The sequence below is a fragment of the Capsicum annuum genome, chromosome 6 (genome assembly GCF_002878395.1).
Source record: "Capsicum annuum cultivar UCD-10X-F1 chromosome 6, UCD10Xv1.1, whole genome shotgun sequence".
Lineage (NCBI taxonomy): Eukaryota > Viridiplantae > Streptophyta > Magnoliopsida > Solanales > Solanaceae > Capsicum > Capsicum annuum.
Genome location: NC_061116.1, coordinates 99,356,118 through 99,372,309, shown reverse-complemented (window position 1 = coordinate 99,372,309; position 16,192 = coordinate 99,356,118). Strand labels below are relative to the sequence as shown.

Genomic DNA, 16,192 nt, shown 5'->3' with positions numbered 1-16,192 from the left:
ATGTGCTGATGGTATTATTAGGCGGTGCATCCCAGATATAGAGGTGCCTAGCATACTGGAAGCAAGCCATGCTTCCCATGTTGGAGGTCACCATGCAGGTTAACGGACGGCCAAGAAAGTACTGCAAAGTGGCTACTATTAGCCTTCATTATTCAAGGATGCCTACGATTTTGTAAGAAGATATGATCAGTGTCAGCGGCAAGGTTCTATCTCAAAGCATCATGAGATGCCCATGTCCAAAATGCTTGAAGTAGAGTTATTCGATGTCTGGGGTATTGACTTCATGGGTCCATTTTTGAGCTCATTGGGGATGAAATATATCTTAGTTGCTGTGGATTACGTATCCAAATGGGTCGAAGCAGTCGCTCTAGCTGATAATGAAGGTAAGAGTGTTGTGGCGTTCTTAAAAAGAAATATCTTCTCTCGTTTTGGGGTACCTTGTACCATCATAAGTGATGGAGGATCACATTTCTGCAATAAGCTATTCAGGGCCGTATTGTCAAAGTATGGGGTTAAGCAACATAAGGTAGCTACACCGTACCATCCACAAACTAGCGGGCAGGTGGAGGTTTCAAACTGGGAAATCAAGCTGATCCTTGCTAAGACTGTGAATGCCAGCAGGAAAGATTGGTCCATGAAGCTGGACGATGCCTTATGGGCATATAGGACCGTGTTTAAGACACCAATTGGCATGTCACCATACCAACTAGTTTATGGAAAGGCTTGTCACTTGCCAATTGAGCTAGAACATAAAGCAATGTGGGCACTGAAGCAGCTTAACCTGAATTGGGATGATGCTATAAATATGAGATTGGGATAGCTGAACGAGATGGATGAATTCTGTCTAAAAGCATATGAAAGAGCAGATCTTTACAAAGAAAGGATGAAAAAGTACCATGATTGGAGGATTATCCACCAAAACTTTTAGAAAGGTGATTTGGTACTCCTTTTCAACTCCAGACTGAAGCTGTTTCCAGGTAAGTTGAAGTCTAAATAGTCTGGTCCATTCAGAATCAGCCAAGTTTACTCATCTGGAGTAGTGGAGTTAGAAAACAATTATGGTAGTTCTTTAAGTAGAATGGCCAAAGAGTGAAGCTATATATCGGTCCAACCGACTTGATAAAATGTATAGCCACCATATATCTTGATGAAGTCTGAGTAATCGAGATAACTATGTCATGTCGCGACAATAAATCAAGTGCTACATGGGAGGCAACCCATTATTTTAACCATTTTTGTTTTACTAGGAGTTTGTTTTTGATAAATAAAAATTCAAAAAGAAGAGTCGAGCCACGACCAAAACTAAGGCGCTTGGTGGGAGGCAACCCATCCTTCTAATCATTTTTGTTGTTTTTGATTAAGTGTAGGTGCATGAAGTACAAAGTAGGAAATTAGCCCCAAATTTTGATTTGAAAGTGAGCCATGTCAATGGTGGTAAGTCTAGGAAAGATAGAACATAGGCGATAGGCTAGGCGCCGCCTATGCCAACATGGGCGATAAGCTAGGCACCGCCTATGCCATCGCCTATGCTCACTGCCTCACATAGGCAATAGGCTAGGCGCCGCCTATGCTCACTGCCTCACATAGGCGATAGGATAGGTGTCGCCTATGCCAACATAGGCAATAGGCTAGGCGCCGCCTATGCCAACATGGGCAATAGGCTAGGCGCCTCCTATGCCATCGCCTATGCTCACTGCCTCACATAGGCGATAGGCTAGGCGCCGCCTATGCCAACATAGGCGATAGGCTAGGCGCCGCCTATGCCAACATAGGCAATAGGTTAGGCGCCGCCTACTTATGCTTAGGAGATGCTATAGGCGCCTCCTATCAACGTGAATTTTGCCTACTAACCCGAGTGTGAATGGACCAACCCGACCCATGCCTCATCTTTTAAATATATCCTCTACCTTTAAACCCCACTAAAGTTTTCTTAAACCTAAGCGCCGCCCAACATTTCCCTCTCCAAGCTTTTCTCTTTTATCATCTAATCCTGCAGGATCACCTTCCCGATTCATCACGAATTAATCACCAAGTAAGTTGTTCTTTCATGTTCCGTAGTTGTTTTAGTGCTATGCTTATAATGGTTAACTAGATTTTGTAGTAGTGCTTGGTGATAAGAGTATGGTTAGTTTGTTATGATTTTTGAAAAATACATCTCATTGAGTGAAAGGATTCTTGTGGGTATTCTTGATTTTACTCCGGCATGTATTGATTGCTATTCACTGTCATAATTTTTATTATTATGGAGTTGAAATTTTGACGTTAATGCATAATTTTGGGAGTTGTAAGCTTGACTATGTGAGTGACTCGTTCATTGATGTAATGGTCATGGTTAACCAAAAGCATAAGATTGTGTAATTGTTGCTATGCTATAGCATGATAAGATTTCTATGTGGTAGTCTTGCTCAAAGATTGCATTGCTCCAATGAAATAAAGTTGGAAATGATAGTCAAGATTACACGACCATTGTGTGCTGTTTCTCTATATCAAACTGAGAAATTGTTATGTAAAGTGAAGGGTTGAAAGTTTGACTGCTCTAATAATGTTGTTGGCACATACCACCTAAATGTATGTCGATGAAGACTGAGTAATCGACATCACTCACTCAATTAGTTTGTGCAAACAAATTAAGTGTGGGGTGGTGCCATCACTATTTTCTTTTTCGATTATAGTGAATTTGACGAAATGAGACTAACATGACCCTATTATGATCTCAGGTAACATGGATCCGAAAGGACGACAGGGAAAAGAGAAAGCATCCACCTCACAAAAAAGTCAAAAAAGGTCAAGAAAGGACCAGGTTGATTCCTCCTCTCTTCAAGTGCCTCGATGCACTTTTGGGATCAAGTGGGTTCTAGAGGAGGTAGGGAAGGAATGGTATAGAAAAAATAAAGTGAAGAAATATGTCCATGTGGAGTTGATACAGAAAGAAAGTTTATCAAAGAACTGCCCTCGCATTTTGGCAAAGATTATGGCACTAAATCTTGACTTTATCTTTCGAGACATGGGCGAATGTAATCTTAATTTGACTCGAGAGTTTTATACCAACTGGTCCCCAAGTACTACGGGAAATGAAGTAAAGATTCAGGGGCGAGTCTTGCAATTGAACGTTGATTTCTTCAACTCTTTCTTGCGTACTCCAAGTATGGATCAATCACCACTCAAGGAGCTCTACAACAGACCTCCCTACAGAGCCATCAGACATACGTTATGTGGATCAAGGTCCATGACCCAGTGGACTCGTCACAAAGATAATGGCCGTCACAATACTTACCCATATGATTGTTTGAACAGAGAAGCTCGCATATGGTTAAGAATAGTCAATTCCTGCTTGATTCCTGGGACACAATACACTAAGGTCATGCGTGATTGAGTCTGCTTGGTATATGCTCTAATGATGAATGTTCCCATCAATATTGGTGCAGTTATACATACGTCGATGCGAAAAGCAAGGGTGCACAAAAGGTCTCACTTCAGCTTCGGCAACTTTTTGACTGCAATTTTAAGAAAAGAGCACATTGAGGAGGATCCAGCAGACCATAAGTTGCCACATAACCCGAAGAAGATAGATCTCACGAAAATCAAAGATACAGAAACTGGTCAAGGCATCAACCTTACCACTGCTGAGAGACATGCTCGAGATGAGAGTTTTTTTCACCATCTGTATGACATGACTAGGTTTACTATAATGAATGGGTGTCATGTGCCGACTGATGCAGATCTTCGACAATTGGACTATGACTACCCGCTTAATAAGCATGCTCGGGCCATGTGTGGAGTGGGGGTAAATTTTGAAGAACCTCTAGATGATGATGTGCCGACAGACGATAATCACCATCTGCTAGACTCTGATGTGGAGGACAATCTGATGATGAAGACTCTGATGATGATCCTGACGCAGGGGGTATGACCCCGGATGTAGAGGAGGAGTCTGACTAACTAGGTTTTTGCTTATTTATTTACACTGAGGGCAGTGTGTTCCTTCTTAGTGTGGGGTGTTGCACTGCGTACTGCTTGCCCGCATTTATTCTATAGTCGTTTTGATTTAGTCATAGTTAGTTAGTTGTAATTAGTCAGATTTTGCATAAAATTGTTCTTATAGATGGCATGGCATTATAACAGGAGTTTGTGCTGAATCACTACTATTGAAACATTTATGCTCTAAGTTGTAACTCGGTATGTGATAATTGTTTGTGGTTTAATTCATTTATCTGTTGGGTCAAGAATCTATAATGCTCCCAATTAAGTTGACCATGTGCCATGTGTGTGTAAGGTTATTGTATATTCTTTGTTGCGGCTGATGCTAGAACTTGCCTAGTGTGTGTGTGAAGCGAAATAAAGATTGTGAGTTTAGGAGATAATTTAGGCATTTCTTTGGCAGCCCTGATTTTTTTATCTTCTTTTTACCTACCTTTGTACATTGTCCTAGTGAACACCCATTGAGCCTTTAGCTATTTTCTTTGGCAACCCCATATGTAGCCTAATCCATTTTTTTTTAAAAGACTATAATTTGATCCAAAAGCTCCTAAGCACTTTAAATTGTAGAATCAAGTTGAGTAAAGAGTGTGGCAAAATAAGAGGAAAGTGGTGAAAGTGATGCCCCAAAGTTTAGTTATTGGTACATGAAAATATTGTGATCGAGGATGGCTATCATAGGGATGCTTAATAAAAAAAAATTAAAAGAAAAAAAAAAGAAAAGAAAAAAAAAAGAGTTGTATATTCGCATCATAGTGTTTTTAATTGAGTAACAAAATGGGTGAAGAAAGGTAGAGTGGTTGGTAGATGAAAGGAAGGTAGAGTGGTTGTTAAAAGTTAGTGTAAATGGCATAATGTAGTGTATTAAAGCACTTAGGGAGCATAGTCACCATTTCTGGCCAAAATAGTCCTACCCGTCCCTTTAGCCTACTTTACAACCCGTAAAGACCTATTTGATCCTAACCTTAGCATTCTGATATTAGTGGAGCATTACACTAAGGGCAAGCATATGGTCATCAGTTGTAATCTAAGAATTCTTTGTGAGAGTGAGAGCAAGCAAGTTCTTATACCCATATTTCTGAGAAATGCAAAACTATGAGTGATTATGGGTAACATTTTGTGTGAGCACACATGGTTGATGATTGTTGGGTAGTTTTATATGATTTTTTTTTTGGCTTAACTTGTGTATACGAATTAACCAACTTAATGAGTCTATGTTGGAGGGTGAGTTGTTTCTAGTAATGATCAAGAAATCTACTCTTTGTTAATAATTGTCGTGTATGTCTTGTTGAAAATTTTGTGTTGATCTTGTGAAGTTTAGTTAGGTATTCGCACGGATGTACTATTTTGTTCAAGGACAAACAAAGCTTTTAAGTGTGGGGTGGTGATGTTGGGCGTATTTATACGTCTAAGCACCATAACTTACCCATGTTTTAGCTAAGTTTTGAGAATAAAATACATAATTCTTGCACTTTTAGTCTATTTTTAGTTAAGTGAGCTGACCTATGTGATTAGCATGCTTTTCAGGTACTAATGAGGAAGATTTCAGCACTTTGGGGACCTGTGGACAGCAAAGGAAAACTTCACATAAAAAGGAAAGTAGCTTTTGGACTGAATGTGATGTATTTTCCCGGGCAAACTCAATATTTTTAAATAGTTAAGGATGCAGTAGCAATTTATTAGAGAAGGATGTTATTAAAAGCATTATTGCTGAATTTTTAGGGATTATTCACATTCTGTATTATTTTGAAAAGAAGAGAAAGCGGCTTAGCTTGAGGACAGAGAGAGAGAAACGTGTTTCTCCCTTAATTTCTCTAGTCATCTTCATCACCAAGATCGTTCTAAGTTTTGGTATGATGAATATTTCTATGTTGATTTCTGTTTTATTCATGAGTAGCTAAGTTTATTTGTTAGGGTTATGGAAACCTTGTAGTATACTCTCTATTGCTATGGGTTTTTGAATTTATGATGTGTTAATCCACTTATATCATTACTCTCTTCATTCTGATTGAATTCACATAGTTGCAAACATAGGGAATGCACCATTATAGCAATAACTTGTTCGATAGAAAAGTTACTGTTTGGAAAAGAGAGTGTGACAAGAAAATAGGGTTTCCAACCTCTATTTTACACGTTAATGCCCTAGCAGGATTAACTTCTTGGAGAGTTCGTACAATTTGTTACACACTTTGGATTCGAAAGAACTAAGGTGAATAAATCCTTAATGGTTGAAAAACACTTGGATTTAGAATTAGAATACGTCTCTCTATAAGTGGATGCATGTATAAAATCCGTATTAATCATAGTTAATAGAGAAGTAGAAGCTACAAGGTGGACATAACCCTAACTTGTCATTCTCTGTGATCAAATATTATTACACATATCATCTCATCGTTACACTGATAATATTATTATGCACCTAAACCAAAACCCCTCTTATCTTGGAACCTTCGACCAACAGTCTAATAATAATTGCAATACTTAGTGATCATAGTATTCCCTATGGGATTCGACACCCAACCCAGTTGGGTTCTATATTTGACAGCGACCGCTTGCACTTTCTAACAAGAGTTGTAATTTGGGCATATCAGTATCCTTTCTATGTCCATGTCTTTGTTCAAAGTAGTTATATTACAATCTCTAACTAGACATGGATAAAATCTATCCATATATCGATGAACTCTATTATCCATAGTAGCTACTACATTAGGGGTATACCTAGCCAAAGAGTTAAATCGGAGGTTGTACTCCTTCACGCTCATATTTCCTTGGCAAATATTCAGGAACTGATCTGCATGAGCCTTTCAGATCTCAAACGGAAGGTAATGATCGAGAAATACCTCTTTGAACTCTCTCCAAGTAGTCAAAGATATATCGATACCCCTAGATCATTTCTAGTCTTCATACCAAAATATAGCCTCTCCTTTGAATCTATATGTTGCTAGCTCTATTGTCTCATTACCCGATACATGCATGACATCTAGAGCCCTTTGGATTTGATCAATAAAGTCTTGTGGGTCTTCTTTAATATCTGATCCGGTGAATGTGGGAGGATCTAGCTTAAGGAAATCCTATGAACGTAGGCTAGCTTCCCTATCTGTACCCCTAGAACCTGTGGTTGAAATAGTTTGTCCTTGAGCTTGTTCAGTAACTATACGAGCCAACTATTACACTGCATTTCTTAAATCTTGATCAGTAACATTAATAGGTGGTTATAAGGATACGATTCTTCTCCTCCTTAGCTCTTTTGGAGATGGAGTAGTAGAAGAAGTTTGTGGTACAAACTCAGGTTAAGCCTCACTTTGATTAACTTGCCTAGGTGGTAACTTGCTAGTCCCTTCTCTAGTAGCCACATCTATTTGCTTACCTGTATTCTTACCCCTTCTTGTAACCGGCATCTTTACTATAATAAGAGAAAAAAACAGATTTAGTGGTTAAATATGACTTCACCTATGACTTGGGCTCTATTGAACGATCTAAGATGTGTAAAAAAGAAACAACCCCTAAATACCCATAGCCTCTTGTCTGTAGATATGGTGAAAAACATATCCATAAGCAAGACTCTACGTAGACACAACTTTGTAGACACCCTAGGACGACCTTCTCTGATACCACTTTTGTCACGCCTCAAATCCCATTGTGGCAGACAGGCCGTAGCCATGAAGGCCCGAGAGAACCAATCCATAACCTTGTACTTCTCATATATGAAACTATGACAACCAAAGGTTCTGACAAATATGATATAATGTATCAATGAGAATAACTACGTAGGCAAACACAAAATTATATATACAAACCTTGGCCGTTGGGCCCACAACATCTAAAAGAAAAGACACTACCATTTTTAACTTTACATTAGCCTACAAAGCCTCTACAAGATACATAGACTTAGTTTGGGTCGGGACAAACCCCTGCCCTACTATTGAATACTGCATAATACCAAACTATATGGAACAGACTCGGAAAACCTCGAATCAACCTAGAGCGCACCAATAGTCACTGAATAGCCCGTGCTCCTACTAGCGAGGTGTATTAGCTGAAGTACCTACGCCTGTAGAATGAAATACACATCCCCCATAAGGGACATTATACAAAAATATGTACTGAATATGTAAGGCTAAAGGTAATAACACATGATACAAGAGCTTAGTAGAAATCAGATATGAGTGTATAAGTAGTACTAGTAGACCACCTTTATATATACTTGTAGGACTACGTACATTATATTTTTTTCTTCATTTTTACCTTTATTACTTGATAATCTTTGTAAGCCATATAATGTAAATGACCAGCTGACCAGTGGTAAATAGACAAATCGAGATTGGCCCATGCTACGCTTACGCCCCTGAGTTGCCACCCATATATGAACATTGGGATCGACCCATGCTAGTATTTTGCCCCTAAGCTACCACTATATATAAAGGTATTGATATTGGCAAATGCTAGGCTTATGCCCTTGAGCTGCCACTTGATTTACAAATTTGCGTTACTTAGTTTATTTAGCCTTTGTGATTGTTACTTTGGTGGTCATAACATTATGGTACCTTAAAACAATAATCTACCAATAAGAGACATGTAAATGGGCACCTAATGCAACAAAAATAAGGTAGGGAGCTGTTGGACGACAAATGAAGTGTTTAGGAGATAAAAACAACACATGGGTCTTATTTGAGTAAACGGAGAACCCCTAAAATCTTCAAGTGAAAATAGACGTACAGGCTTAATAATAAGCATGTATTGAGGTGTTTTAACACGTTAGAGAGTGGGAACAAAGTCATTGGCTAAGTGGGATATAATATGCTGCTATTATGTATCACTAGTTATAGAATAACCTTGGAAACTTACTTGATGGAACAAGTGTCCAATTTCATACCAAAGAGTGCAAAATAAAGTATGCCTTACATACCTGGTCGTACAACTCTGATACTAACCCAACTTGACTTCCCGCCTTTTGGATTACTTATCTATAATAGAATATATGGTAAACTAATATTAGTAACAAACCAATATATTTGGGATACAAACTTCACCAAAATAGTAACCGGGCAGTAAGCCCTTAATCTATCAATCAAGGATGTTATTTTAACCCTTTCTCCTCCAATTGCACCCAAATACCATACATGTTCTTATAAGTTCCACGAAAAACACCTTGTCTTCATTACACCCTCTAAACAATATACAAAATAGATTGGGCAGTAAATATATGCAATAATTAGTTCAGTGGTTCACCGCTACACCTTTCTTCTATATTTTAGTACAAACTAATTACACCTTTCTCCAACATCAACCTAGCAGCCCATAACATATACATACCAAATAGTAACAGTCCCAAATCCCTTTTTTGTAGAAATCAATTATTGAACTCATCATCTCTTGAGTTCTCAATAACAACACATCCACAATTCTCTCTCAAATTCACATATAAGGAGAACAAAATGGTGCAGTCACCTTACCCTAATTCTGCAACTTATCCTTTAAATTTAACTCCTCAAGAACTTCAACTTTCACTTTCCTTCATACTTTAAACCAAAGAAGAAAAGAGAGATCTTAATAACAAGGGAAAAGTAAGCAAGTAACTTGTTCTATAGTCTACCATGTATTTATAATTAGGCACCTATAGCATGTTTTCCTAATATTCCATGAGATAATTAAGCTAAACCATAAATGTTTTCACTTACCTTAGCTTGCAAAGATAAAGGTTTCTTCAATAACCCTAGAAGGAATTTTAGGGTTGATGTTCTTATCCTTGTTAAGAAAGGGAGAAAACTAAAATTGAAAAGGGTGAATATTGTGTTTAAAAAGAGTAAAATGACCAACTATATTGATCTTATATTGAGCACTCTAGAACTTCTCTTATTGACCTCATTTTCAGCCACAAATTAGTCCAAGCAGGTGATGCACCTACTTAAAGGTTCAAGCTACTCAAAATTTCAAAGTAGGTGATACACCTACTTGCTTAAATTCTTATTTTGGGCTCAATTAACTTAGGCCTTTGGCAGATTTAAGTGTTTGGGCCATTTATACATTTCCTTTTCTTTTACTTGAGTTAGGCCCAAATGAGTGCCTTAACATAGGATCAAATCTGATCCATAACCTTGGTTCCATTAACGTGGTCCATTTATCTCAAGTAGGTGACTCACTAACTAGCTTAATTAAGTCAAGCAAGAACCTCAATAAAATACTTTATTTTTAGTTCTAAATCCCTTAGATCTAACCTAAAACTTTTATATACTTGGTCACTTTAAATTATAGATTCAAACACTAACCTACGATCCCAAGTTTAAATAGTTGTATCAACATTAACTTGGTCGCATCATATTAAAATGTACAGGCATCATATATAATTCCATCTACACCATTAATACTTGCATAACAAATCTCATCTATTACCTATACGACAAGGCTATACCAAGTTCCATATAATTAGAACAAGTACAAGAAAAATACATGATATTACACATAACAAGTTCCCCCACACCATTTAACAAAATACTTTGTCCTTAAATGCATTAACATGAAGTATAAAGGAGTGGAATACTTGTAAAACCTCTCAGGACAATGAGTCAGTCAAAAGAGATGAGGCTTCTTTGGCCTCAGGTGCAACAACGTTGACCCTTATGGTGGTAGGGGTGGTCAAATTAGCTTCCTCCTAGCCCAGAGGTATCTCAATAGGAACCAGATCTGGAATTGGCCCCTTAGCTGGGGAAGAACTGGTCCTACAGCTTAATCTGCAGCTTTCTTCTTCCTCAACTCTTGATCTTTCTTTAATCTCTTCACAGCTTTCCTTAAATCTCTCTCATACCTTTCTTTAGGTGTCATATCTTCTATCCTTCTTCTTCTTAAAGATTTCCTATAAGAACTTTCATCAACTTGCTTGCCTTTTTCTTTAGCGGGCTTCCCATAAGATAAAAAAGGCCTTATTTTTATCGTTGTTATCAGTGCAGGGTCAAAAGTAGGCTGTAATGGCTACCTTTTTCGTTCAACAATGGCAACTTGCCCCTGCCTAAATTCTGTCACAAATTTTGTAAAATCTGGCAATCATAGCTTGTCCAGCCACTTATTTATACACTCTTCCATGTCATCCATTCTGGATTGAATATGCTAATACGGCTTTAAGGCTTTATCAATGATGTGATCAACAAATGTCTTGAATTATTTTGTCCATGCGCTTAACTATTTCTCAAACTTTTTTTGTGCTCTAACAGACTTTGCAAAATTCTCCTGTGTCAGCCTGTACTCAGAATATTGAGGTGGGACAGATGCAGTGTCTAAAGTCCCACCCATTGGTGGCATAGATGATGATCCTACAGAAGTGATAGGCAACACATAATTGGGTGGAACATATATTGATAGGCAATAGCATACCTGTGGGAATCTCTGAAGTCTCAGGGGTTGGAGTTGACTGCATCTGATAAGAATACGGCTTATTGACTCACATTTCATAATTTCAGTCATCCTTTATTTTTTTAATATTCTGCCTGTGAGTTGATCGAACCTCATTGTCAACCCCTCGAATCAAAGTCACATTGGCTTGTCTGTATAATTTTGTGATTAAACACGAAAATAGTAAAGTACTTACAACTTTTTGTGCTCGAACAAACAACTTATCAATAATAATTTTGCCAAAATCAATCTTCAGCCTGGTAATCAGACTAGCCACCAACACTGATCTGCGACTGTCCAAGTTAGCATCACCCCTTGTCAGCATCAACCGTAGTCTAATAATAGCCCACCAATACTTATCTCAGAAGCTAAGGGACAACTTAATAATATACTCTTTGGGATTAAAACACCCATGTCGGTTACCATCATCAGTGAGGAGCTAGATAGACAAGGCCTTTGGGAGGAGGCCATAGTTAGATGATGCTCAAGTTCTGGCATAACAGTCGGTGTTTCATAGTTAGGTCCAAATATCATCCTGTTCAGCGTGCAGGCAGATATATCAGTGGTGACCCCTCTTACTAGAACTGACTCCCTATTGGGCAAGTCTGAAATTTTTAAGCCCTTGGAACAGTCTTTTTCTGCTATTGCCATATATTTGGCAAAAAACTCCCACATAAGATTTGGTTGGTATGCCCTGAGAGGTTTCCTCATCCAAAATGACACATATTTATTAAATCGCCGCTCTAGCTCTGGGTAGTCATGCAGTTCAGTCATTATAATTTGGTGCTCCTCGAAGATTGGCCTATTTATTGGCTCAGTTGCTGTTGGTTCAAGCCCGTCAAGATATTTATCCTGTGCCCATTTAATCTTCCACCTAATTTCTTCCCGTATTTGAGAGTATTTACTTTTAACTATATTGGCATCCTCAATTTTTAATGCCTTAACTTGGTCGGGGTTTGATGTGTTAACCCCTTCCTCATTGGGGCTCGAACTCATGCTACTGCTATTGCTCTCACTCTCCTCTTCAGACTGGGAAACTGCCTAATTCATCTTGTGCCTTTGCCGAGTGTAGAAAGCTAGAGCTTCTTTACTTAATGATGACTCATTTCTATCCCTTCCATGTTGATTCCTACAACCACCTCTTCTTATGGATAGTTTGTGTGCCATTTACCTGAACAAGGAATCAAGAGACAGTTAGATCAGAATCAGAAAGAATTGATGTAAAACTTGACTTGACGGGTGGGTTAATGGTCCAATGGGGCTGTGATGGTCTGTCGCCCTGACCGTCAAGTCTTAACCAGTTAAGTGGTTATCACATAGCCTTACGACAGCCAGGTTGATGGGTTGTAAGGGGTCTGATGGTCTTTAAGGTTTTCCATCACGGCTAAACCAACAACCAATTTTTTAGAAACTTTCCGACGATCAAAGTGATGGTCCGTCGGGTGTCCGACGGTCCATTAAGTTGGCCGTCACTTTGACTTTTCAACATTAGGTTTCACTTTGGCAATTTGTCGAATATCTGGAGTACATTACTTAATTATGTGCATAACAATGGCTTTAATTCAACATTAAAACATGAGTTTCGCCATTTTTGGTACATGGGTTACTCAGACTTCACCCAAAACAACATTTACAAGAGTTCAACCTAGTCAAAAGCACAACAATGCAAAAGAAAACAAGATGAAGTTCCTTTCAAACATTATCAAACTTATACACATCACATTCATTATTCTGAAAAGAAGAGAAAAGTTGCGATCATACCTTGATTTTGCAGTATTTTTCACTACTCCAAACTTGCAGACTTTCACAAATACTACTTCTATTAAATTATTTCATTAGTGGGAGACTTAACTTGTTTTGGGATGAGAATAAGAGAATGTGAGAGTTGTTTAAATAGAAGAGAATGCAGAAAAAGGAGAGTCCTAAGAGGAGATGAATGACCCTTGACACTTTGAAGGTAGAAGAATTTAAACAATTTTAGGATTTGAAAGGGTGGAAATGTAGGTAACTGCTTTCTTTTATCAATTTAAAGACGGTTTGTCGAATAAGAATAACTTATTCATCTTTAAATTGAACTGACCCAATCCTCTAAAAATTAGGGTTAATTTGATGGACACACGGAGGGTCCTTCAGGTACCTTATGGTCCAATAAGTTCACCGTCAAGACTTATTAGAATCCTGATCAATCTGCCATGTTGAGAGGGCAAAAGAGACGGTCTGTCATAGAGGTGACAGTCTATCACATTTCCCATCAGACCTATCCAGTAACCTGATTTTCCTTCTTTATGATGACGGTTATGTTGACAGTCCATCAAGACTGTGACGGTCTGTCAAGACTACGATGGTCCATCAAGTTATTCATCAAACTCATTCTAGTAACTCAGGTTTCTGTATTTCTTTTGATGGCTCTAGTGACGGTTCGTCAGGCCTCTGACGACCTGTCAACATTCCCATCAGCCTTTCTAAACTTATTCAGCTTTTGTTATCCTGCATCCTTCTTCCTGCACACTTACACAAACATATAAAATTGAAATAAAACAATCTATTAACTTTAACTATGTTTAAAATAACATATTATGGGTTACCTTCCATTAGCGCCTTATTTAATGTCGCGACACGACTCAGTAATCTCAATTACTCAAACTTTATCGAGATAGACTACACAAAGCACTTAACTGACTCTATTAGACCAATATATAACTTGACTCATTACCCGTTGACCTTGAAGACACTCTCATCTTCATTTTTGAGTTGGACTAATTTTGAAGGGTAGACTTGGTTAACTCTGAATGGACCAGAGCACTTTGAATTAAGTTTACCTGGCAAGAGTTTCATTCTGGAGTTAAAGAGGAGCACCCAATCGCCTTTCTGAAAGTCTCTATTTTCAATCCTCTGATTGTGGTATCTCATCATATTTTCCTTGTATGGGTATGCTATTTCATAATCCTTGAGACAAAATTCATCCATCTCATTCAGCTTCCCCAGTAGTAGCTCTACTACCTCATTCCAATTCAGATTCAGCCTCTTGAGTGCCCATAATGCCTTGTGTTCCAACTCAATCGGCAAGTTGCATGCCGTCCCATAGACTAAATTGTATAGTGACATGTAAATGGGTGTCTTGAAAGTAGTTCGATACGCCCACAAGGCATCGTTGAGCTTTTGAGACCAATCTTGCCCTCTTGTGTTCACCATTTTATCTAGGATGACCTTTATCTCCCAATTTGAAATCTCCACTTTCCTACTGGTCTGTGGGTGGTATGGAGTTGCTACTTTATGCTATTTCACCTCATATTTTGCCAATTCAGCCCAAAACACTTTGTTGCAAAAGTGAGATTCTCCATCACTTATGATTGTATGTGGTACTCCAAAGCGATACAAAATATTCTTTTTGTGAAAATCAACCACTCTCTTACCTTCATTGTCGGCTAGAGAAACAATATATACCCATTTGGATACATAATCTACATAAACCAAGATATAATTCAACCCATAGGAACTAAAGAAGGGTCCCATGAAAGCAATACCCCAGACGTCAAACAATTTAGCCTCTAGTATTATTATCATGGGCATTTTATGGTGCTTTGAAATTGAGACTTGACTCTGGCACTGGTCACATCTCTTCACAAGTTTATATGCATACCTGAATAAGGTTGGCTAATAATAGCCGCTCTATAGCACTTTACCTGCGGTACGATAACCTGCATGTTGACCCCCGACTGGTGAAGCATGGCAAGCTTCCAAAATGTTAGACATATCAACTTTTGGGACACATCTTCTGATAATATTATCAGCACACCGCTTGAATAGATATGGCTCATCCCATTAGTAAGTTTTGGTAGCATGGAGGAATTTTCTTTTCTGATGAAAGGAAAAATCATTACGAATAAGATTGCTTACCACATAGTCGGCAAAGTCTGCATACTAAGGTACTCTTTTAATCTTATCAGGAAGGATATGATCATCAGGAAATGCGTCATCAATTTCATATTTATCAGTGATTTCCTGATCTCCCTCAAGTCTGGGTAGATGGTCTGCATCCTCATTTTCATATCCTTTCCTGTCTTTGACCTCGAAGTCAAACTCTAGTAGAAGCAACACCCATTTGATTAATATTGATTTAATATCCTTCTTTTCCATCAAATATCTCAAAGCAAAATGGTCTGTATAACCCACCACCTTGGTTCCCAACAAGTAAGCACAGAACTTCTCAAAAGCATAGACTACTGCGAGAAGTTCCTGCTCAGTAACAGTGTAATTCTTCTACGCCCCATTAAATACCTTGCTCACATAGTAAATGAGGTGGAACAATTTTTCTTTCTTCTGGTCAAGCACAACCCTAAGTGCTACTCTACTAGCATCACACATGATTTCAAAAGGCATTGACCAATCTGGAGCAACAATAACAGAGGCAGCCATAAGCTTCTCCTTAAAGCATTCAAATGTCTACTTCCAATCATCATCAAATACAAACTTAGCCTCCTTCTTTAACAATTTTCACAGTGGATTTGAAATTTTGTAGAAGTCCTTAATAAACTAATGGTATAATCCAACATGTCCTAAGAAACTACGAAATTCCTTCATAGAGATACGAGGGGGTATTTTCTTTATCACCTCTAGTTTTACCCGATCAACCTCAATTCCCTTGGCTGGAATTTAGTGTCCAAGAACAATGCCCTCCTTCACTATGAAGTGGCATTTCACCCAATTCTGTACTAGATTGAATTCCTCGCATCTCTGCAGTGCTCTACTCAATTTTACCATACATAACTTAAAAGAATCACCTACCACAGAGAAATTATCCTTGAATACCTCTAAGGTATCCTTAAACATGTCA

The 16,192-nt window shown here is 38.3% G+C and overlaps 1 protein-coding gene across 1 annotated transcript; it reads right to left on the bottom strand.

The window, feature by feature from the left end:
- Nucleotides 1–12,525: 12,525 nt before the first annotated feature.
- LOC107874216 lies at nucleotides 12,526–14,550 on the bottom strand. Its single transcript, XM_047414404.1, has 2 exons — nucleotides 14,072–14,550; nucleotides 12,526–12,529 (listed from the first exon to the last, which is right to left on the bottom strand). Exons 1-2 carry the CDS (start codon nucleotides 14,548–14,550, stop codon nucleotides 12,526–12,528), a joined length of 483 nt encoding a protein of 160 aa, XP_047270360.1.
- Between the last annotated feature and the right edge of the window lie 1,642 nt (nucleotides 14,551–16,192).

Bases quoted from the DNA above. Each gene is read 5' to 3' on its own strand.
- LOC107874216 (XM_047414404.1), bottom strand. From the start codon at position 14,550: ATGGTGAACACAAGAGGGCAAGATTGGTCTCAAAAGCTCAACGATGCC.